Source organism: Gouania willdenowi, chromosome 5 (genome assembly GCF_900634775.1).
Source record: "Gouania willdenowi chromosome 5, fGouWil2.1, whole genome shotgun sequence".
NCBI lineage: Eukaryota > Metazoa > Chordata > Actinopteri > Blenniiformes > Gobiesocidae > Gouania > Gouania willdenowi.
In genome coordinates, this window is record NC_041048.1 from 9,740,234 (window position 1) to 9,765,714 (window position 25,481).

The 25,481-nt window shown below is 42.0% G+C and overlaps 1 protein-coding gene across 1 annotated transcript; it reads left to right on the forward strand.

Annotated features, from left to right (window-relative positions):
* The first annotated feature begins 2,036 nt into the window (after window positions 1–2,036).
* On the forward strand, window positions 2,037–23,875 carry apcdd1l (adenomatosis polyposis coli down-regulated 1-like). The gene is made up of 5 exons (XM_028445746.1): window positions 2,037–2,236; window positions 2,371–2,518; window positions 18,600–18,786; window positions 19,728–20,247; window positions 22,446–23,875. Exons 2-5 carry the CDS (start codon window positions 2,434–2,436, stop codon window positions 23,208–23,210), a joined length of 1,557 nt encoding a protein of 518 aa, XP_028301547.1. The 5' UTR covers window positions 2,037–2,236; window positions 2,371–2,433; the 3' UTR covers window positions 23,211–23,875.
* The last annotated feature ends 1,606 nt before the right edge of the window (window positions 23,876–25,481 follow it).

Genomic DNA, 25,481 nt, shown 5'->3' on the forward strand with positions numbered 1-25,481 from the left:
ATGTGTGTGTGTGTGTGTGCGTGCGTGAGTCTTTTCACTGGTGTGTGTGATTCAGAATTCGTGCAACATTTGTTCGTGTGCAGCTGTTGCCAAATGCCTTGTGATAAATGTCTTTCATTGTAAAGGATCAGCCCGTTCCATTAATAATAATCTTTCACTCTACTGGCATCTTGACATTTGGAAGAGTTTTATTCAATGTCCTCGAATGCACATTTTGTTTCTAATATTCCGAGCATTACACATGAAGAATAACAGCAGCAACAATAATCCCAGCAGCAGCTGATTCTACTACCTCCAATACACCATAAGCCTCCCTGTCAACAGTTTTTATTGGTTCCATTTCTTTACTACTATTTAGCTCTAATAAAAACATGCTGACTCATGTGCTTTAATAATGGCATTTTCCATCAAATCAGGATACGCTGTCTGATACTGAGCCCTTTTATCTGGTGTGGGCTGGTGGCAATATGTCTGCCATTGTGACAATAAACAACCCGGTTTTTTAGAGTTCAATCCGTCTTTCGTTGCATTTCTTTCTTTTGAGACTATGCCATTTTCTATTTTATCTATTTCCATACAGTCAACAAAAGAACACATCTACATCTTCTTTTCTAGGGCAAATAAGACGTAACTGTGGAGATATCGGAAAGTGAACCACTGCAGGAGCTGTGTTGCCAGGTTGGCTTTAGAGTCTCTGTGGAGGTTTTTTTTTTTTTTTTTGTTTGTTTAGTTTTCGTGGAGTTTTGACAGTTTTCTGGGTAGAATTAGCAGTTTTATTTGGCACATGTGAAGTGCTTCAAACAAACACTGACACATAGTTGAATGAAAAACTCAAATAAGCAGAAGACAGAAGCTGCTCATTAATGGACTTATTAAATAGTTTATTTAGCGCTCGGTCAGTAGGTTTAAACTAAAATATACTAAATGAGCATTCTGCTGTGATAGCTTTAGTAGCACAGGCTATCCCTAAACATCTGTAATTGAAAATAAAAATAAAAAATGAAGATATCAAACAAAGCTCTGATGGTTTATTTTAAATAAATTGTTCTCTATTAAATACACAAATTTGACTAAAAGGCCCAAAGATACATTTTATGGAGTACCAGAATCCATCGATATTAGTAATTCCTATCATAACTTTCAGATTTGAGTCATACCATTTAATAAATGTGTGTACAGGTTGTGTACTGGTTTAACTACTGGTTAAAGAGATTATCAATCAATTCATTTTATTTGTAACTCTTTATTGTATGAGCTTTATCCCTCAGATGATAAATAAAACAAACATATTATGGATGTTTTAACTTCATTTTAGATCACATTATATGTAACTCAACCATAACTTAGAAATTATAAGTTAAGCTAATATACTGGATGTATAAACAAATGTTATTTCATTTCAGTAATGGAAAAACAGCCATGATTGTTTTTAATAGGTTGTCTCAAACAACAGCACATATCGTTTTTTTCAATATCAATGGATAAAACCGATACTGAGGTTGACTGATATTAGATTTTATGGAAATTATTGGGTGACAATATCAGTGGTTCAATAATATTGCCCATCCCTATTCTAAACTGAATGTAAACAAATACCATATTTTTTTTCATACAGGCTACAATCTATCATATATCAAGCTAAATTACATTTTCTGTTCCACAAGCAACACAGTGAAACTAAACTTCTACTTACTGTACTTCCATGACTGTGGGGCAGAGACAGAAATCGGAGACAGAGATCTTGAAATCTGGAATTTCAGTGAATTAAATAAAGCAAGGTCCATATCAAGATTACACTGGAGGCAAAAGTGGAGTGAGTAAACAACAAAAAAAAAATGATGTGAAACAGATGTTTTGATGAGATGTGGTTCAGTATTGTTGCTACAGTGTCCTGACTTTACTTTACACAACTGCCCTTTTGCACCATAACACCAAAAACTGAGACATCTGTGCTCGCCCATCCATCTCTATCTCTCTCTCACACACACACACACACACACACACACACAGAGGGATTCTCCTGCATGCACTAGCTGCACATGGATGGGGTGGAGCAGATCACAGTGGTAACAGCAGTGAGGCGATGGAGAGAGGGGGCAGGAGAGAGCGAGAGAGAGAAAGAGAAAGAGAGAGAGAGAAAGAAGGGGGGATTTACTCTCCCTTTGGTCAGCTGAAGGAAAGCACCACGGTGGAGACGTACCCTACCCTTGTGAGTGGTCTGGACGTTTCTTTTTAGGTAAGACCATGAGAGCAAAGAGGAGCAGTTAGAAGAGGAAAGAAAAACTCACTCTAGAGGAATTACTGAACTTTTTTTGAGACCAGTTAATTCTTGCCATGATGGTTTCCCTCATCATCACCTCTTGTTGACAGGAGCATCTTTACATTTTGGATTTTCCGTGCACCAAAAACGTCTACACAGCAAAAAGTGAGTGAATGAGGTGCCCAGAGGCAGGAAAAATGTCAAACGGACACTTCAGTCACCTGTTGAAGGGCGTCTGGCTGCTGTGGCTCTGGCATGGTGAGTCTTTACACTAGTGACTTATGATGGGTTTAGTTTAGATGCTGTCACCTAGAGAAAATATGACATTTTTATAGCTAAAAGTCATACAACTATAACCTCAATTAGCATGAATTCTTTTGAGCTTCTTCCTCCCAAACTCAAGAATAAGTCGCAACACTTTAAGTTTAAGAGGTTGGACTTAAAGAAGATTTCCTCCATTAATCCAAAGTTTTTTTCTTCTATGGAAACATAAATATAAACACTCCCTCATGTGAGAGTTCAGCTGAACACATGGATGTAGCTTATATAGGGAACCCATGGCGAACAAAAAGGAAGAGATTATCACCAAGAAACCCACAACTACGAGGAAGTCATTATGTGATTTGTCACATTACAAGTGATTTGCGAGGTTTAGCATGTGGATCTCCACTTTGCCAAAACAAAAACACAACCTGTGCTGGTATTACTTATGAATAGCCAGTCTGTGTTCCCCACTCTCCCCCTCTTGCCTGTCTTCAAAGCAGACCTGTAGTCACTGAAGGAGTCTCAAGAAAGGTTCAGGCTGGTGCCTTCAAACAATGGTTCCCCGGTGCAGGGAAGCGTGGCCCTGGAACTAATGTTACCATTATGGTAATTGTTAGAATAACAAGACACATCCATTATTGGCCCTACCTCGGTCTGCTGTGCAGTGCTGATCAGTTGCAATGGCCTCGAACATGGAGGCACCAGGTTTTGGCCATCAGGGCTGGTTAGTGTGATGAGCAGCAGGAGACAGAGGCGTGTGTCAGGTCATCATTGTGCAGAGAACCTCCACTTCTTCTTCTCCTGCTGCTTCAGGAGCTGCACTAAAACAGCACTTTAATAAAAGGGGAAGATGAGTTTAAAGCTTAGAAAATACAATAGAATCGTTACAAAAAAATAGTTTACATGTGAATATGTACATTTTCATTTTTATTAATGATCATTTTAAAAAAAAAATGTTTTTTAACTTGTACATGAGCATTTGGCACTCTCATAGCCATCGTTGCACCTTATCATTCATGTATTTGTACCTTGTTTGCCTTACAACTTCTCTGTGTAGTCTTGCTCCTTGTTTTTCTGTGATTGTGTGTATTATTGCTGTTTTGTTTTGGGTTTTTTCAATATGCCGCTCTTTGTTTTTCTAAGTTTCTAATTACCCCTTGGGGATTAAATACGTTTTTTTCTAATTCTGATTCTTTCTGGACGAGCTTATTGTCTAGAATTATTTGTCAAATTAAATTTAAAAAAAAGTCTGTAAAAAACTGTAATTTAGACAAGTGTAACATGTTTAACATGTATTTTATTTTTCAATATGAAATTCAGATTGTTCACTTTTTAATCCAGCATAGGGACAACATACTGTACACATATGAATTCATGATAAACTTCTTTTGACCCCTTGTGATTTAAAAGATTAGACACAAAGTCACTAAATGGTGCTACTGCTTGTAGCACATGTAGCTTCAGTTTGGCACAGTCAAGAAACTATTTTTGAATTCACTTTTGAATGATCAAGCAGGTCTCCTCGATTCATGCCCGACAGCACCTGTATATGTGACTTTAAATGCAAGCGCTAACAAAAAAAATATAACACCTGTAGGTCAGAATATGTCCTTACGTTTTGATTAACTGCTCCACAGCAAGGCACCGTCAGGATGATCTTGCTTCTTTCTCAGGCTGGTGGTGACGCACAGTCATTGTTTTGTCAAATTAACAGTATTTTATCTTGAATTATTTATTGCGTTCTGGAGTTACTTGATGAGAATGAAAAAGTAGCTGTTTGTAAAAAATTGTTGTCAGTTGCTCGTCCTCTGAGATACTCGCGAATTATCTTGTGAATAAACATCTTTTTTCATTCTTTTCGTTTTGTGGAGGAAATTTAACTGAGGTCTCACAGCTATGTTTCCTTATTAAAATACAGGCTAAAAAACTAATATTCTAGGTGGGACTTTATTTAAAGGATTGAATGGAGTTTACATTTTTTAAACGTTTTTTTAACCTATAATTTTAAAATTGAGGTTGACGTTCACATTTGTAATATTTAGGCTTTGTGGGTTTTTTTTCACATAGATTTTATTAATTAACAAGAGCACTAAAAGAGCGCAAACCTTCGAGCACCAAATCTCCTCTTTGCCTGATATTGGCAGCTACCTGCATCAAGGATCCTGATCATGGTTCCATGATCATTCACACTTTAAAGGCTTTTAATAAATTTATATCCCCATTAATAAAACTAGATTAAAATGTATGAGCATCCCCATTTTTTTTCTCGAAAAATTGTGAATAAAATGCGCCATTCAGATCCAATCTGGATTAAACTCCATGGAATAGAGGAACCAACCTAAATCAAAATTCATTAAGATCAGTTAATGATGAACCAAGTAATTATTTTTTTTAATTTTTGCCATTGATTTATCCATTTTTCAAACTGTACCAGAATCAGTATATGGATCCAGATCTCCTCCAAATTTTAATTTAATCTTCCATGGCGTAAGGTGTATCTTTGGTTAATATTATTACTTTTGACGAACGCAAGTGAAAATATGACCTCCTTTGCGGAGCTGATTAGGTTTTGTTTAGCAATGTTTAGCTTTTCATTGTATAAGATTGTTTTCGAGTCTACTCAAACCAGCTGAGCGAGTCGTTAAATCACTTTTTGAGTTAATCTGCGAAGGCAAAACTGTCCAAGTGCATGAAACCAGAATCTCCAGAACCGCCTCCAAACCATGCATTTGAACTAAAGTGAAAGTGATTTAATCTGACCCACAAAACATCATCAGACCATCAACTGCACTTCCCCATCTGTATCTCAGCTGCCTCGGCTTTCCGCCAATAGATGATAGGAAAATGAATGTCAGGTGTTGTTATAATGAAGACACCTCAGCGTTGCCTGTTGGCTCCAGAAGCCATACCATAGAGCAGGACTCCAGCTGGCTCTCAGTAAACTTTCAAAAACAGATAGTTTAGGAGAATGTTGGAGTGAGAGGAAGTGTTGGCTTGAGGAGGCAGTGTGAGGGTGAGAATGTGCAGTGCTGGTGTTCATGCCTGTGTGCACGTATGTGTGTGTGTGTTTCTGCTTTGTGAACAGCAGCCAGTTGGGTAAACCGCAGTTGGGCTGGCAGCAGCAGCAGCGTCTGCAAGACAAAAACTAAGCAGATCTCTTGTCTAAATAAAAAAGGGCTTTGGGTTTACCAGAGTGTGATGAAAAGACAACAGTAGTCGTCCCTTTGGTTCCCTGAGGATGGAGCGAGGAGATGTTGGAGTTAAAGCACAAAAAAAGGATGTTGGGTATAGGTTGAGGGGGGGTTAGGGATCTCAGGGTTAGAAAAACAGCACAGACCTGCTTGTGTTCTTTGAAAATAAAAATCCCTAAATCAACCTGACCTCTGTTTGACTTTGGGGACAAGGCTGGAGGAAAGGGAGATTGGAGCTGGTGCTGCTGCTGCTGCTGCTCACCTCTACGCCACTGACAAAGTCAGGCAGTATTTGTTATTTATGGCACAGTGATTAAACACATAAATTTACCAATTACACTCTTTAATCCTGGTTCTATACCAGTTCTGTTCTTGGTACGACATCAAGTATCCATGCAGAGATGAAAGTAATGGATCACAAACACTCACATTACTGTAATTGAGTTGCTTTTTATGGGTACTTGTACTTTTGTCTATTTCTAAATCAGTAATTTTACTTGTACTTAAAGGTCACATATCGTGCTATTTTTCACCCATCTCCATTTGTTCTAAGAACTCTAAAAATACAGTATTTGAGGTTTATTCTCCCAAACTGGCCTGTTTTCCAGAGTTTTAGCCTCTGAAAAGTCACTTTCTGAGCAACTCTACACAAACAGGCTGATTTGCAGCCTACTTATGCATATTCATGAGTGGGCGTGTCTATAAATGGGACACTGACTTCCTCCTCTCCGCACGGTGACGTAGGGCCAGAGGACGGCCAGCCCTCCTCCCACCCACTCTATAGCTGAGCTCATGCTGCTTTATAAACATGAGACAGAGCGTGGGGGCGGGGCGTTCACCGGTACAAACATAGACTGTAGACAAACATAGACTGTAGAAAATACATACATAGCACTGCGCGAAGGACGCTGAAATGCTCACCTTTGTGGGCGTGCCTGTTTACATTTCAATCACAGCAGAGAGCTTCCTGGAGACGTGGCTTCTCCAGCTCAGTGTCGAGTCAAATTTGTCATCAAAGTGGGAACGTGTCATCAAATTGGAGCGAGGTGTTTGGTCTCACCCTGCAGTAAGAAAGGAGCAAATCACCCTCTAACTAACGATTGAGGGAATCAATGAAAAAAACACTTTGGGCATGTGTTTGAAGTCCTAATAGCACTTTATGATGTTTAAAGCACAGAAAAGTTGATTTAGCTTAACATGGACCCTTTAAAAAGTAACAAAACCTAGTAACAAGTCACTCTGACATTTTACAACTAAATATGACAAATTGAAATACTTTGACATAGACCTTGGACCAGAATCAATCAACAGCACTGCTTCATACCCAAATACATTTGTATTTTGGGTAGGGATGTAACGATTAATCGTAAGCCAGTTAAAAATCGATTCATAGGTATCACGGTTGATATCGATTTTCTGAAAATTGAAACGCAGTACTTTTTTTAACCAGCAGAAGTGTAGGCGGTGGGCGGAGTCTGCTAATACTTTCTTTCTGGCCGCCTTCTACTCTTAAATATGTTAATAAATGATTCATTACCCCTTAAGCACCGAAAGAATATCTGTAATATTACTTGAATATCTGTAAAAGTCACGTTTTTCTATTAGCTCTGTCTGCTAGCATAGCTTCTTTTGCATTGTTTATTATAGAACCAGAATTTAAATTAATAGGCTTCATTTTCATTTCTATTATTCCTTTATTTATTTCATTCAAGATTTATTTTTAGTTAAATTGCATTGTTTTGAATTGTTTATCAAGGAATTCTTTTGACAATGAAAAATAAAAGGAAAATAGTACAGTATTTTCTAGTTTTTTTCCCAAAAAAAAATTTGTCTACAGTCCCATTTTGTAAAACAAATCGTGAGAGAATCGTATCGTGAACCCAGTATCGTGAATCGAATCGTATCGGGAGTTGAGTGAATCGTTACATCCCTAATTTTGGGGTTTAGTTACTGTTTAAGGACGTTTGAAAAGAGTTACTGAGTAAATTATTTTTTTTTTCCGTTTCATAATCCATATGTTCTTATTTGTGCCATTTCTGCCCAGCCTTTTTCTTCAGTTCAGGTCGTGGTTTGTACCTATTATGTTGTTACCACATGGCACATTTGCCATGTCTGCCCTATTGTGGCTACAATAGTAGCTTACCACCACTAAGTGTGGAGTGAAAGAATAATGACCTGTAAGGCGCTTTGAGTGACCAAAATAGTGCGCTATTTAAATCCAATGCATAATTATTAATGGCACATTTAGAGATACTTAGAGACTTTTTTTTAGTGCCTTTGTGGAAAATCAATTAAGATTTGGTCTCTTCTTTTTAAAGTTTGTATATGAGATGTTTACTGTATGCAAGGGAACCGTGGCAACATTTATTACCAAAAATAAATGTGGGGGGTGAAAGCAACTAGTAACTTTTACTTTGAGTATGACTTTAATTGAGCTACCTTTTACTTGTTCTTGATTATTTTATGACTTGCTTGTACTTGTACTCAATTACCAGTAGTTCTACTTGAGTAGGATATATCAGTAGTCTCTGAAACTATCAAATACAACTTGTTCATTTAAAAAATGGGCGCCATCAGATGCTAATTTTCACCAACTGTAGATCTCGGACAAAAGTAGAAATCCAATCTTGGGGGCGGCGATTGCGTCCTGGGTTGTTGGGTGGCGGGGTGTTGCGTTGGGTCTGGGCGCCTTGGCCTGTTTCCCTGGGGCGCGTCTTCGCTGAGGGTGCCGCTGGCGCGGTGGACCGGGCCGACCCCTCCCCGGGGGCTCACTTGGGGGACCGCAGGGGCCGGCTTGTGTAGCTTCGGGGGGAGGGAAGGGTTAGTTGTGGGGCCTCACCCACGCTGGGGCCTCCCCTGGGTCGTGCTGGGTGGGTGTGTGTGGGGTCGCGGTCGGTGGCTCCTGTCCTGGCGGGTCCGCGTCAGGAGTGGTTGGTCTGCTGGCTGGGGACACCGGGCCCCGTGGGTGCCGTGTCTGGGCGGGGGTGTCCTGGGGGTGGGTCTTTGGGTTCGACGTCTCGGGGCGCGCCCCCCCGCCGTCTGCCCGGGGACTGGCCACGGTTCAGCGGGGTGCCGCGCCGCCTTGGGGCTGGTGGCTTTTTCTGGGGGCTCTCTTTGCGGGGTCTCTCCGGGCGGTGCCGGCCTGGTGGGACGTGGGGGTGCCCCTTCCCTAAGGGTGGGGCTTGGTGCTTGTCTTGTCTCCTGGTTGCCTTGGGGGCACGCCTCTCGGCGTGTGGGTCTGGGGTGGCCTGCCGCGCCAGTGTGGGGGGTGGGCGCGCTGGGGGGTGCAGGCCTCTGCGCCGGGGTTGGGGGGGGTTGCTTGGCACTCCGGGATGGTGCTCTTTGCTGTGGGGCGGCTCTAGCTGTTCTGGTGGTTGAGGTCGGTATCGACTGCTTGGTAGGTCTGTCCTGCTATCTGCGGGCTGGCAGGTGGGTGGGTTCTGCGCCTTTGGCGGGGGGCTGCTGCTCCGCATCGGTTGTGTGCCGTTGGGGTGCCTCGCTCCCGTGGTGGCGGCCGCCGGTTGCCCTTGCGCCGGGGGGTCATTGCCCCGTGGCTTGCGCTGTCCGGTGAGGAGCGGGGCCTGGGCTGCTGTTCTTGCACCGTCTGGGGCTGTGCGGTCTTGCTGGGTTGTGGCCTGTTCGTGGGCTGGGGTGGGGGGCGCCCCCCACGGGGGTTTGGCCCGGGGGCTCGCCCTTGGGGGTTCCCTGTCCTGCGGTGGTGCCCTTGGTGTCCGGCGGGCCTGGCTGGCCGGCTGGGCCGGTCCTGGGGGGGGGTCTTCCGGGGCGGGTGGTGTGGGCCGTGCCCTACCATGCCTGTGGGTGCGGCACCGGGTGGCCCCGGCTTGGGCGGCGCCCTGTGAGCCGGGCTCTGCGGTGTGGCTGGGCCCTTTGGTGGGGGGGCTTTCTAGGGCTCATCGCGCGGGCGGCATCAAGGAAAGGCGATCTGGCGCGCTCTGGGGTGCTTGGTCGGTGTGCCTGGGGGCTGGCGGGGCAACTTGCAGCATCCCCTTGGTGCCCTCGGTGACTATGGGCGTGGTCGCTGTCCCTGGAGGCGCTGCTCTTGGTGCTGCTTCCGTTCCGGGTCCTTCTGGCCTGGGGTCTGGTCCCTGCTGGCTCTGGGCCCGCCGACGAGTGCCCGCTGGCTCTGGCCGTCTGCTGGGCGTGGGCCTTGGCTCCGCTGCTGGGGTCTCAGGCAGGGGGCTCTCTGGGCCCTCCCCTCGGGGGTTGGGTGCTTGGGTGTGGGTGAATGGGGGGGGGGGATGCTGGCGGGGGGCCTTGGGGTTGGGGGTTGGGGTCGGTGGCGGGATGCGCTGGGTGCTTGGCTGCTTGGGGCTTCCTCGGAGGTGTGTGTGGGGGGCGGTGGCTGCCTCTCAGCCTGGGATCTTGGGGGCGTCTGGGGGGTTGCTCGGCCGTGGCCACTCTTTCTGTTGGCCTGGCTGCATCTGCGGGCCCGGGGCAGTTCCTGGGTTTGCGGTAGCGGTTTATTTGCACATATACTGGTATACGATGCACTGGCACGCCTTGGGATGTGGGATAAAACTCATACTGGGCTTAACTTTAGACACGTTAATCCAAAATACCTGCTTTAGGTACTACCATTCACTCATTCCCCTTGTCCAAGGTCACCACCATTATAGCTAAGCTTCACACTTGTCACTATACTGGCTTGATTACACAACATAATAAGCACAGTATATTCTACAACTTCAATCAATCAATCAATCAATCAATCAATCTTTATTTGTATAGCGCCAAATCATAACCAATGGTATCTCAAGGCACTTTACAGTAGAGCAGTCTTAAGGATGGACTCTTCATTTTATGGATACACACATATGCATATATACGTATATACACATACATATGTATCCCACACCCAACATGAATTCATCATGGCGGCAAGGAAAACCTTCTGTTAAGCAGCAGGAACCTTGTGTGGATCCCATTCCTATGATGAACAGCCATCCACGTTATGCTGTGTTGGGTGTGTGCAGAGGAAAGGGTGGAGACAGAGCCGCTGAATCTCTGTAACTCCACACTGAGGATCCCACGGACCTGCAAGACAAAAGCCAGAAGGAGTACAGGAGCAAACACACAAGGGAAGAAGCAGACATAGAGGGAGTGTTTGAAAGAGGAATGGGACCCTCTCCGGTCCCTCTCTAACCTAAATGACCTCTCTCTTAACGCCCTCTCCAACCTCTCTCCAACCGAGCATGCCAGACCCCCCCCCCCCGGCAGTCTATGCCTATTGCATCTTAATTATGAGCTATGAGCTGGTTCCTAACTAAAAGCTTTATCAAAGAGGAATGTTTTGAGCCTAACCTTAAAGGTAGAGAGGGTGTCTGCCCCCCGAACCGTGGTTGGTAGATGGTTCCAGAGAAGTGGGGCCTGATAACTGAAAGCTCTTCCTCCTATACTACTTTTAGAGACGAATGGAACAACGAGTAGTCCAGCATTTTGAGAGCGTAGTGTTCTGGGGGGATTGTATGGCACTACAAGCTCCTTGAGATAGACTGGTGCCTGTCCATTTAGGGCTTTATAAGTGAGAAGAAGAATCTTGAATTCTATTCTATATTTTATGGGAAGCCAATGCAGAGAGGCTAATACAGGAGTAATGTGATCTCTTCTCCTAGTTTTAGTCAGTACACGTGCTGCAGCATTTTGAACCAGCTGAAGTGTCTTAAGCGACTTGCTCGGGCAGCCTGCTAAAAGAGAATTACAATAATCCAGTCTAGAGGTAACAAAAGCATGGACTAGTTTTTCGGCGTCGCCCTGAGACAGGATAGATCTGATTTTAGCAATGTTACGGAGATGAAAGAAGGCAGTTCTTGAAGTTTGTTTTATGTGAGAGTTGAAGGATAAGTCCTGATCAAATAGAACCCCAAGGTTTCTAACAGTTGTGCTTTGTGCCAGAGTAATGCCATCTAGGGCAGTTAGGCTAGCATAGGTTTCTCTAAGGTGTCGCGGGCCCAGTACAATGACCTCAGTCTTGTCTGAGTTGAGAAGAAGAAAATTTTGGTCCATCCAGGCCCTAATGTCCTTTAGACAAGCCTCAAGTTTAGATAGCTGATTTGTCTCACCTGGCTTCATTGATACATACAGTTGGGTATCATCAGCATAGCAGTGAAAGTTAACAGAGTATTTTCTCATAACATTACCAAGGGGGATCATATAGATACAGAAGAGGATTGGACCTAGCACAGAGCCCTGAGGAACCCCGTAGCTTACTTTAGTGTACACAGAAGACTTATTATTCACGTGTACAAACTGGTACCTATCAGATAGGTAGGACTTAAACCAGTTTAGGGCAGTCCCTGTGATTCCAAGTAATTTCTCTAATCTCTCTAGTAGAATATAGTGATCTATAGTGTCAAAAGCTGCACTAAGATCTAATAAAACCAGCACTGAGAGTCGTCCTTCATCTGAAGCCCAGAGTAGATCATTAGTTACTTTAACTAAAGCAGTCTCTGTGCTGTGTTGAGCTGTGTTGAACTTCACATCTCACCCTCACTGTAAAACAATCTATTCTTCCCCACCCTTTCTATTTCCTACCTTGAGTCTCTCCTGCCTGCTCCCTTTCCCCTCCCCCTCCTCCCCCCCTCCCTCTCCTCTTAGGTGTAACACTGCTCTCCCTTTTTATGTCCTCCCTATAATAAAAGATTTCTTACCCTTCCTTAGGGAGGGCTGGTGATGGTCACAATTAAGCAATAAAATAAATCAATTTATTTTATTGCAATAAAAAAACATGCATTGCTGTCTCATAATGATTGCACTTCTTGTAGTGTTGACCTTTGACAGCTTGTGCAGACAAGAGAAAAAAAAAAAAAAGATATCCAATCTATGGATTACCATTAACCCCGCCATTTTTCTTCCTTGTGTTTAAGAGGGAAAAAAATGGCATTTATGTGTTTATTATAGAAAAGCTGAACAATGCTGCTTTTCAGCTGGACAGTTGTAAAGTTCAAATCCCTGTTTTTTTCCCCTAAGACCAATGATTTTCTCCCACAGTACAAAAATACCAGACAGCCCTAAAAAAGCAGAGGAAAACTAAAAAAAAAAGGAAAAAAAAGTGCAACATTTGTCAATTGATTCATTTCATAAAAAAACAGTTTGTTAATCTTCTCAGTGACTCCTCACCTCATCAAGCTCTGACAGAAAGGAAGAAACAATGTGAAGAATCAGAAATCCCACCAGGAGACATGAGGAATAAATAATAATAAATAATTGAGGGGGTTTTCATCGGGGAGGAGGTAATGATGAGACCGTTACAGGCATGTGGGAAAGCCATACCAGGAAAAAATTACTTTAAAAAAAAAACAAGAGGATGTAGTAAAAAAAAAAAAAAAAATTAAAAATTTTAAAAAAGGCAGGAAACTCATGAGGAAGCAGTTAGAACTGTGTGAAATAGATGAATTAGTCTGGGTTTTCCCATCAGAACACCAAGAAGAGAAAAACAGATATTTTCCTTTACTTTAACTTCATTTGCTTTGTCACATTTTAGCAATTCTTTATACAAATTCCACATGAAACCAAGCAAATGTGGTGTCACCATAAACTTTAAGCACTCAGTGTTACTTGTTTAGTCCTAAATCAATGTGTGCAGTGTGTGTGTGCGTGCATGTGTGTGTGTGTGTGTGTGTGTGTGTGTGTGTGTGTGTGTGTGTGTGTGTGTGTGGAAAGTGCTTGCAGAAAGGAGCTCACAGACAGGTAGATTACTTTGGCCACTCATCAGTCGTTGGAGCCAAGAGCAGAGCAGAGGGAGAGTCTGTTTGGGCTGTGATGACAGACTCACAGGGAGGACCACACACAGGCTGCTGCACTGACCCCTAGTGGCACAGAGGGGCCACTGCTGCAGGGGACAGAAGCTCAGCTTATCATTGGATACGTTTGTCTGCCTCCAAATCTTGAAGGCACTGATGCCATTCTGCAGCAGATGAAATTAAATTGATTGATAATTGCAGGAAGACATAAAAAAACAACTCCATTAAAAAAAAAGCATGACAGCCTTCACATAGATAAACAAAGATGATATGCAGTGAATTGAAATATATTGAATTCGAAAAAAATGCTTTTTTTAGGCAGCGGCTATCCGTATGGTTGCCACATCAATATACCGACATTCTATCCGTACGCAGCGTCTCTATTTGGCCAGTTTAGGGCACATTATAGATCTCTTTCTCTTACCCTCAAGGAGCTAAAATATTTCCCCAATAGGCATTTATGCTCCTCAAAAAATATCAAAACAAACTTCCGCTAACTGTGGTCAGTCATGTTTTCTAAGGTTACTGAATGAAATGAATTTACCTCGGAGGTCAAAACTGACAACTAAAATCTTTCCAGGTTCCGAGTGCAACTGAACGCAGCACGGCAGTGTAGCCTGCCCTTAGGTGTAATGCTAGTCTATCGGGGCGACCGTGGCTCAGTGGTAAAGTGGGTCGTCCAATAACCGAAGGGTTGGGGGATTGAATCTATCCAAGTCATTGTCGTTGTGTCCTTGGGCAAGGCACTTCACCCACATTGCCTCGTATGAATGTGGTGTGTGATGGTGGTCGGAGAGGCCGATGGCGCACTTTGGCAGCTTTGCTTCTGTCAGTCTACCCCAGGGCAGCTTTGGCTACAATAGTAGCTTACCACCATCATGTGTGGAGTGAAAGAATAATGAACATCAATGTAAAGCACTTTGAGTGTCTATGAAAAACCGCTATAGAAAATCCAATGCATTATTATCCCCCGCCACAAAATGTGGAAGGGAGATAAAGGTTTGAGGGGGACAGCTTTTCTCAGAAACTGTTTAAGATCAGAAAACCAAATTTGGTGTGTGGCTTCAGGGTACCAATACCTCGATGGAGTTCAAAAATGAGAAGTGCGCAATTATTTTTTCCAGAGTTATTGCCCTTGTTCCGTTTTTTTTTTACTCTGTTCCAGGTGTCTTCAAAGGGGACAGCTTTTCTTAGAAAACGTTTAAGATAGTTAGTAATTTTATGTTCTGATGTGATAATATTTTTTTATGTATACATCTAAGTTAAATTTAGGACATGGGGGCCACCAGTGGGACTCAAACCCCAGATCCCTGCACTGAGAGGCAGCAATGCTCACCAGTGGTAATGATTCATATCCAGTTAAAGTAAAAAAACAGGATCATAGGCAGTCATGGATCACTGATCCACATAGTGAGCAAAGGTTGATTAGCAAAATCTTTGAAATTTCACCAAAAGTAAATCTTTAAATTGTAAAAGAAAGGTGTCTGATTCCACGCTGTATTGCTGTTGTTGTGGGGGGCCTCAGATTGGCAGCGTGATGCTATGAGCAATATTCTGTTAAGAAGCCTTCAATGCCGTCATGGAGGTGGATATTTTTTACTTTTTTTCCCAGCAGATATTATGGATCTGCTGTTTCTGCTCACCCATTTCAAAGGAAAAAAGTCCTTATTGATCTCTAAAGAAGTAGGAGATGGAAGATGATGGCCAGGCTTTGCAGTCATTAAATCTTGTTCTTGTGCATAATGCATTAAATCTGGGTTTTTTTTTTTACATTCAGGGTGGAGCACAGAGTGATACAATGGGATGCTTTGAGACTGATAGTGGGAAAACGAAGCAGAGGGGAAAACATGAGGGTGAAATTGAGGATGTGTCTAAAAAAAATCCCCTATTTCCTTAGAATTGGGATCCTGGTTGAATATTATCACATGTATTAAAATGTCGCCTCACTTGTGGTTAGAAGGGGTTCCTTTGTTGAGACATATACATTCAAATCCACCATGAGCAATTTTGTTTTACTAAGCTATGATTTTATGAGCACTCTGTTTGGTAAATGTTACCATATGCCGCACTGGAAAGAGATCCAAGAGAGGGGGGTGAATGGGGGGGAGGCTGAATGACAAGTGACCTTAGAAAACACTCTATAGAAATGCCTTGGCAAAAAGAAACAGTCAAATATAGCAACCAAAATGAATCCACATCACACACTGGGACTTTGGCTGCTGTGTCCATTTGTTGTGCTGTATAAGATTAACCACAGAGGGAACATGTTGCACGCAGCTACAACATTTTAGTAATACAAAACAGACCATTTGGACGACTTGGGGAAAAAAGCAAAGGAAATTAATTCATCCTGATGAATATTCCGGCCCCGGGTTGTCCTCGGGGGAACGCAGCAGAGTGGGACTGACCGTGTTTTCTCGCCAGCTGTGGTGACATACAGCATAAACAAACACATCACTGCACTCAGTGGAAATTGCAAACTTGCTTGTATGAGTGTGACGGCAGAAAAGAGCATTAATCTTATCAACAAACAGAGTTTTTTTTTTGCTGAAGGAAAGGGAGGGATGCTGGGAAATGGTCGAGCAGCACATACAGTATGTGTGTGGCTGTGGTCAGCATGTGGGAAGCTGTCCAAGAGGAAGGGGAACAGAAAGCATCCTGGATCTGACAGTAACAAGGTTAATAAATGCCTATCAGGCCGACAAAAACCTGCAGCCCACATTTTCCATTTAAATGTCCTGTTTTTTTTCCCAGTTTCTGACCGTTAGTTGCAAACACTTCCACAAAAAAACAACCAAATGCAGCTCGGGGTGACTTTATCCCGCAATGTGCATTTTAAGTCAAAGAGAAGAAAAGTGGAGTTTGGTTACATCTATAAGCAGTTACCACAGACGACCCTGAGAAATATGAGAAAGTGAGGAAAAGGAAATGAGAGAGCGGGTTAAATAAATGATGCAATGAGCATTCCTGATTCTGCTTAAAACAAAATGATGACATTTATAGGGATATGCTTTCAGGAGCGAGTCACATTAATAGAGTGATAGCCCTCATATGTAAGCCAAGCCTGCCTCTGATTAAAAATAACGTAATCTGCAAATCAGTATGTTCATATAGGGTTTAACAAACTACTCCCAATCCCTTAGGCCAGAGTTACAGTATTTAGAATATAAAACATTAGCATATATGAAAATTAGTTTAGAAGAGAAGAATAAAAATCTAATATATATATATATATTGGTCTCTCACACCGATTCTTCAACTTTTTCACCGATATCGTCTAAATAATTTTGATGATGAAGAAAAACAATAACTGATTAATCGCAATTGTAAAATTTATGATTATGAAACAATTCTTAAATTTCAAAAGATTGATTATTTTATATATATATATATATATATATATATTGTTTTTTTTTCAAATTGTAATAAAAGCCAAGTAAGCACTCACAATTTGCATAACTCAATTTCACTGTACAGCATTGAATGAGCTGTGAGGTGTTACTCAAAAGAGAAGTCAAATGATTCAGCAGCTGAGTGATGTTAAATGGGAGATCAACAATCAATAGTAATTGAAAATCAATAATCATTAGTAATCATTTGTAATAGAATTGAGACTTCCATAATCTGAATTGGAAAATTGATCTGATTAATGTTAATGTTCAAACAAGGAGTTTTAAGTGTGAATTGTTTTAGTGTTAATTGAAATTATTATTATTATTTTTAAACAACATTTTTATTATTGTTATTATTTTCTGATGCTAATCCACAATGGTAAATCTCAATGAAGCGACTGTTTGAAAAGTAGATTGTTGATAAAGTGTAGGGGTCCCCTGCATTATTGTCTCTCCTGTTGAGTGATTTAGTGTTTACCTTCCTTTTTGCCCCACAACTAGTAACTACTGTATATCCAGTAGCAGCACAATGGGATGTTTTCAGTACATTCAGCAGGTAAATGTAATTTGGGTCAAGAGTTCTTTGACATCTTTTGACTAGATTATTTATGTCTCTAAAAACATTTTGTTTTATCACATGAAAACATTTTTATCTTACTGAGGTGTCCAACAAACATAATGTCTGTCAGCTTCCTGTTTCTTTTGGTATCACCAGCTGTTTTTACAGGTTTACACTGCTGTGCTGGTCTTGCACTAAAATGTTTTCATGCATGACAAAACCCTCCACCGTTGAGTTCAACATCCTGAAACAACACCCAGAAAAGGTTATGTGGAGGTGTAATATGTGTTGTGGGTTGTCAATTGGCTAAAGATACTAAAAGTGGAAAAGGCATCGTTTAGGTAGCTCTGAGAAGTAAATGAGTACATTTTTGTGGCTTTGCCTACATCAAATCTATAATTTCAAAATGCACAGTTCCCAGGCAGATCAAAAGACACTTTGAGAAAACCTCTTTGTCTCTTTTCAAGTCGTCTGAAACCATAACTGGAGCCACTCAGCCCTGTGATGTCAACAACCCATGCATCACGGCCCAACCAAAGAGTGGATTGTACAGAAAATGCTGCAGTGATTAATGGCAGACCGCCTGCAGATGTACAAATGTCAGATCAATAACTGTTAACAGGGTGATGTTTGCTTTCATATGAAATAACTGTCAGTGTTTGGGGGAAACTCGTGCAGGAACATTCATCATTCTAACCTTTTCTTACATATCAACAGATGTGTTTGGCTCTGTTGGCCAGCTGCTGTCAGAAACCCAACGCTTGTTTTATCTGAACTGATAGAAATGCACATGCAGAGCGTGCTCTCGTGCAAAGTCACTTCCTCTGCTATTCATGCAAACGCATTACCTGTGCGCAGCAGCTGCAGCCTGATTGGAGTGACAAGCTAAAACTGTTTGTACCGAGGCCAATGTCAGGAATGTATGATTTCTAAAGCAGCCACTTGTTGCTCATTACATGGAAAATTTGAGAAAATTGCAGAAATAAGCTTGCGGTCAACCAGAATCATGTTTAGATAGGAAATCCCCCATGGCTACCATTAATTTGGACTCCTTTTTCTAATGATGGAGGTTGAGCGCAGCGCTGTCTCTCCTGGAAATCTCCCTGACATGTTTTGAAAGCTCAGATTTGGATCACTGTAAGGATTCACTGTACCCTGGTTGTTTTCTCGCAGCTGTGTTTGTGGTTGGATCTGGGAGTAAACTCTGGAAGGTGCCTTCTGATTCCTTCACCTCTTCCTCCTCCAATGGCAGTGAGAGCGTGATATGGGAGCCTCAGTGTCAGTACCGCCTCCTGCAGGACAGGGTGAGAATCACAGCCAATGTTCCCCCGAGGCTGGATGGCACCTGGGTATCTACAAGGTACGCTGACTATCATATACATCAAATACAATGAGAATGACTTTGATTTCAAAATCATTTGCTCTAAAAAAAAAAGAGATAAAAAAGGTTCATATTGCTGCTCAAAAGTTGTTTTTGTTCTTCCCCATAAACACTCAATTTGTTGACAGTTTTGTGCATTGCATTGTGGGATGTAGAGTCACAGAGAGGGGTGCATATAGAAGTGTTTTTACTTCATTCTGGGGATAACCGGGAACAAACTACAACAAATGACTGTCCTCCTTGTCTAGTGAAAAACACAAGAAGCCACAATAAGAATGAAGTAAAAACACTTCTATGCATCTATTCACAGGATTCCACATCCCACAATGCAATGCACCAAACTTTTCTAAGAATACCAATAAGAGAATGTTTACAATGTAGTTAAAAACAAACTTCCTAGTGGCAATTTTAACCTTTTAAATGATGTTCGATTAATTCATCGTGAAGCACATACAATGATTTTATCAGTAAAAATGATGGTGGGTAGCAACTTTAAAATATAACAATATTGTTTGCATCGTCCTAAGTCTTTCATGAACCATTGGGGTATTTTGGGTCTTCGAGTTCTATGGTAGTTTTTGGTCTTGAATTCCCCCAATACTCCATATAATACCAAGAAATAATGGATGAAATCACTGCCAAACTCATATCTAGAGTTAAGTGGTTCTCGTATCTCTTAGGTTCTTTTCTGTCATATTTTTTTAACTTCTTATTTGATCAGGATGTTTGGGTTCCCAAAGTCTACTGAGATCTCACGGCAAGGCACACACTGCAAATAATGCCAGTCCATAGATATAGCTCGTTTGGTTGATTGTAGGTAACTTGCGTCTGGAAATAAGTTTTAAGGATATTAACACATTACAGACAAACCTACAAACTCAGGCAGGAATTCTCTTGCTGACTTCTTTCTCTGTATCCAGATGTGAAGTTCGATCTGGTCCAGAGTTCCTCACCCGCTCCTACACCTTCCACCCAAGCCGTCACTTTCACGCCCTGCAACATTACTACTCTGACAGCAACTGTGAGAACCCAATTTACTCACTAACAATCCAGGGAAAGATCCGTCTGCGCCAGGCCTCCTGGATCACCCGCGGAGGTACGGAAGCCGAACACCACCTCAATAAAGTTGCCATCATAATTCACAGCCTTGCAGCAAGGCAACGGCTGGCCCCAAGGCTGCCTAGATCCTGCATGGTTTTGAACCTGGGTCAAGCTGTATCAGGGAAGCCGTATGAGATGTACAACTCAAGAGCAGGGAGGGGATGTCTGCTGTCGCTGGGCTTCTCCATGATGGAAATGGGTCTCTTGCGAGTAGAGACACAGCACCATAACCACAGAGGAAAAATCCAGAAACTTTACCTGGGTGACATCCACACTGACTGGACCCAGAGGACTCACCACAGACCCACTGGGTACCAGCAGCCTCTGCAGAATGCCATGGTGAGTCATTACAGTTCAGTACATGCATGATCAAAGACTTAGCCAGGAGGGTTTTATTAGGAACAGCATCAAACTGCCAATAGAATAATCGGAAGGTTGTTTTTCAAAGGATAATTCTTTGAATTGCCATTAAACTGCTTTTGTCTAAAGTTGTCTCTTATTTTCTTTTCAACACAGCAACACAATATGTCAAGCAAGGCAAAAATAATCAAGCAATGTAATAAAGACAAAAACAAAAAAAAAGAAAATAGAAACAGTAGACTTTCAAATATGTATGACCATGAAACATTTTTTAAACTTTGATTGTGCAATGCAAAGCCAAAGTCTTTAGTGTAATTTGTGGTGAGAAAAGATATTCTTCATATTTAGTTAAAACAAGTAGGGTTTCCTAAAGTGGCGATTGTACCATCTTTCTTCTCCATTTGGATTCAAGAACTTCTTTAAGTCACCTAAAATAAACCCTTCTTCATGTTGCTGTACAGCTGTATGCTTTGGGTTCAGAAGACTCCTTTGATTTAAAGTTAATTTAAAGACAATTTCCTGAAAAGACCCAAAAAAGAAATGGCAAAAGTAACAGCAGCTACATTTTCTACCACGAGTGACAAAATGACAATAAGTTTCAGTTACGCTTTACTTGAAGTTTTATACATAAGGCTGACATTACACTGTCATTATCTGTCATTAGCATTAATAAGGTGTCATGAAGGCTGCCATTAAATCTATAGAGGAGGATTTTCCTGAAGTTTAAAAAAGAATCACCCTCTCCACTTTTTGAAAAAATGCACATGTGCAACACTCTACCTGTTCCCAATAGGGAACGTCTATTTAATGAGTGCGAGAGAGCGTGCACGAGCCCAGTTTTTCTCGTGCACAGCTCTGTTTCCAATGGCAAGCTTCAATAAATGACTGAAACCATAGGTCATGAGACACATAAACACTTGTAAAGGCGTGTTCACACCAAACGTGACTGTAGCGACTGCAGTCACTTCAATCGCCCGTGATGAGTCGCTTAAACATAGTGCCACTTTTTGGTCACTTCATCGCTCCACTGATGTGATGACCAGGTAATAGTGTGTGTGCGTGTGTGTGTGTGTGTGTGTGTGTGTGTGTGTGTGTGTGTGTGTGTGTGTGTGTGTGTGTGTGTGTGTGTGTGTGTGTGTGTCTGCCTGCCGCTGACAAGGAAGAGAGAAGGTTCCCCGGCCGCATCATAGACAGCGATGCTTTTAAGGTTTAAATGATCAACTTACAGGGTTACTAAGGGATGATTTCATGCAGAATGTAGGCTTATTCAAGAACTTAACCGCTTTAATTTTCCCCCGGTAAACTCAAGAGATCGTGGCTGCAGACCTCCGCTGCAGCTGTCTCACTGTAGCGGCGGAGACGCTGCTGCCCCGGCTCTACAGACAGTGACGGCCGGGGGAGTTGTCGCTTAAAGTCGCTTAAAAAGTTAAAATGTTTCAACTTTGAGCGACTACGTCGCACTTGACTAGTCGCTCAAATCTAGTCACGTTGCTTGAGGGGAGATAACTTGAGGTTGCGTCATTTATATTGATTTGAATGTAATCTAGTCACTTCAGTCAACCCAGTCACGTTCGCTTGCTGCACATGCACACTAAAGGTGCTTTAGTGTGCATGTGCAGCAAGCGAAAACTAGCTAAGGATAAGCCTGTACAACGGCCTTACGTCAGAATGATTGACATTTAGGACCAATAGTCTAGATGATCCACCCGGAATTGGAAGCCAAAATAACATCCTCCACAATACCTTTCAGTGTCATTCACTATATATGACACCTATTGAGCTATGTTGGCATTTTTTGGGTTAGGTGGAGAGATCTAGTGGGGTTAGGTAGGGTTAGGGGTTTGGGTTAGGGTTAGGGTAACCAAAGGGTTAGGGGTTAGGATAATGAACAACACTTAATGACATCCTTCATGACACCTTCATCATGCTCATGACAGGTGTCATAACAATGACAGCGTAATGTCCACCTTTATGTATAAAACTTCAAGTAAAGTGTTACCCAAGTTTCTTAGTGTTGTGTGTTTTTTAATTATTTTTAAAGGTCTTACTAGTACATGTGATAATCATGTTAGGCACCTTCCATCAGGTTTAAGTAAATGGACCCAAATGCATGAGCCTAACATTGGAAACATTGCCTGCAACCCTAAACAGTCTCATCTCTCCATCTTCTTTTGCAGCATCACATCCACCCGTGCCCTGTATGTGCTCTGGTGTACCGGTCCACAGAGCAGCACCCCCCTGTGTTACTACACAGTCCTGCAGCTCCTCAGTCTCTGTCAGGCCACTGGGTCAGCCAGCAATGTGAAACCCATCCGACTGTCCTCTTTCTCACCCGGGACTTCACCTTTGATCCTGATGAGCATGCCTGGGAGGGTGTCTACAAGCACTACTCTGACCCAGCCTGTTCCCAGCCCACATTCACCATGAAAGCCACTGGCCAGTACGTCCAGGGAAACCCTTCTGCTAAACTCTCTGGAGCTTCAGAGTTTGTCTTCAAGGTAACCCAGGTGAGGGTCACAGCTTTGGACAAACCCACAGCAAAGCTTCTAAACATTACAAGACCAGGGAAGTGTGGTCGCGCAGGAGCTTGGGAGATTGGCGTGGAGCAGGATTTGACTCCCACGGCTGGCTGCACGGTGCTGGGACTCAAACTGCCACACAAGGAGTATGAGATCTTCAAGACAGGCCTGGATCACAGAAAACACCCACTGCTGTTCAGCGGTGAGAGGCCAACTGATGGATCCAGTCCAGACCGACCCACGAAGAGAGCAACTTCGTTTCAGGCTCCCATGGTGCTTTGCAGGAGAGAACCCACGCATTCCTCTCATTTGGGGTTTAACAGCAAGCAGGTGCAGTTAGCAGCCAGTGGGAGTGAACAGCTGGCACAGCTGGTACTGCTCGTGTTTGGGTGTGGGCTGTGCAGCTGGTTTTATGTTTATTAGAGACGATGTTCTCCAATCCAACCTGTTAAACAGCTGAAGTCAGTTATGAACTGTGTTTTCTGGCAGCTGTTATCCATTTTCCCTTCAAGGAAGAACCATGAGACATTCATAAGTGCTGGAATATGATCATTCTGGTTCAACTCATTGACTAATTCTGGCCTTTAACTTCCCAAGCAATCGGTACAAACTCTAAACCACTATCATACACCATGTGCCATTCATTTAAAAACATACATGTGTTTATTTTACTTAATCTTTTCGAAAATGATCTAATGAAGGTTGCATCTCCAGCATTCAAACGTTTATCTGTTTCATTTGGGACATTTCTATGGACCTCCTCAACAACACACAATAATATACTGAAGCACTTTGTACTCGACAACTTTATCAACATATCAGATCCAATAAATATATAAACATCTAAAAAAATCAAAGGGCAAAAGCCCCTGTGGTCTAAAGGCTTTGATCTGCTAAAGGTTTGAGAATGAGTGACCCTGTTCTTCAAGTTTATTGTCAGCCAGTCCAAACAAATGCAATGAATATTTATTTTTTACCATTTGTACTGTTCTTTTTTTAATAACAAATATTTTTGTCTAATATTGCAGTTACAGTACTTTTGTCATTTAAGAATTTTCATGTCTATTAAAAATGGCTTTTCATAAGTTCTTGGAGTAACCTAATTGTTAAAACTCAGTTCTCTGCCTGTTTTCTATATTTCACCTCACACATTGTGAGAGACTTAGACATCATTGTTATATTTTTCCCATAGCTTCTCTTATTTCAATAGGTATTATTGAACTTGTCCGCCCAAAAAATGAATGAATACCAAGAAAGCAAAACAATAAGCTAAAATTTGACAATGAAAAATGTCATACATCTTATAAATTACTCCATGATTAATCATACAGTTTACTGCACAACTTACTGTGTTAGAGCAAAAATGTAAGCTGTTATTAAAAAGGGCATAGCTGGTTTGAAAGATTGGAATTTCATAAATTTTAAATAGAAAAAAAGTTGGATTTCTGCTTGTTCGTTTGGTTTTTTACTTATCAATTTATTTCAAAAGAAAAGAGAGAAAAAAGCTTCCATCATAATTAGAAAGTAGTGGCAACAGGAATGGATCCATTTTTCAAAAGAAATACCAAAAATGCAAAGTTACTATCTTGTCAAGTTCAAGAAAAAGAGAAGATTGACAGATGATTCAAACCAACAGATGTAGCAATATAAACACTGTTGTGGTGAATATGGTCCCAGCCAAAGATGAAGCTCTCTTACCAGTACATTTTCTGTACATTCCAACCCTCTATTAGGGTCAAAAGCTTAAAAAGAAGAAAAGATTGCAAGTATAAGCTGCTGGAATGAGTTTTCTCCAATGAGTGGTCTGGCTCAGCCTTTGAGATATGGTGAAGATATCTGGACCACTGCTCCTCCTCATCAGTTAAGGACATAGCCTCAGTGGTTTGGGCATCTGCGCAAAGAAGAAGAGCTGTGTTAGACATGTACCGGTAACTTCAGGAGGAAACATTTGTGAATGCCCTGCGAGGGATTCCATCTCACGGCTGGCCATGATACAGTAGAGATGGCCGAAGAGATGTCTGTCTGGGCTTCCTTACTAAGGCTGCTGCTCAGACTAAAATTTATATCTTCGAGTTGACAATTACCCAAGACATTTTGGTTAATCATTGAGGGGAAATTAGCAACATGAAAGTATATCAAAATATAAATTGCGGTACAAGATACAAGTGTCCTTGGTTCTGCGCCTTTTTGCGATGTTAGTTTTTTCCAAACACGAAAGTATTTCAAATAGGATTCCTCCTCAAAAACCATGTTAACAACTAGTCGTGCTTTCATCTGTGCATTCTCAGAGAGCAGTGGGTGGTATTTCGCAGACAGATGAACCAACTGGTGCAACTGGCTTGTTGGGTCTGAAAGAAAACCCATGTGCAGCTATACGTTGAAATGTTGTAGTTAATGCTTGTGTCGGAATACACAGTTGTACATTGAGCTAAATCACTCACACATGCAGGAGTTCTCAGAACTGGACCATGAAACACACCTGGTCTAAAAATCTAGCCGACTCCATGATACATATACTGACTTGGGAAAGGCATGTCACTTTGACTCCAGTGGTTGTCACACAGTAGGAAACTGTAGCACAAACACATAAAACTCCTGGACCTTTTGGCTATCTATTTAGCAGTTGTCTAGATAAGTAGAGCCATGTTAAAAAATGTCTCCTGTTTTTCCATCAAGAGATCCCCAGAGTAAGAA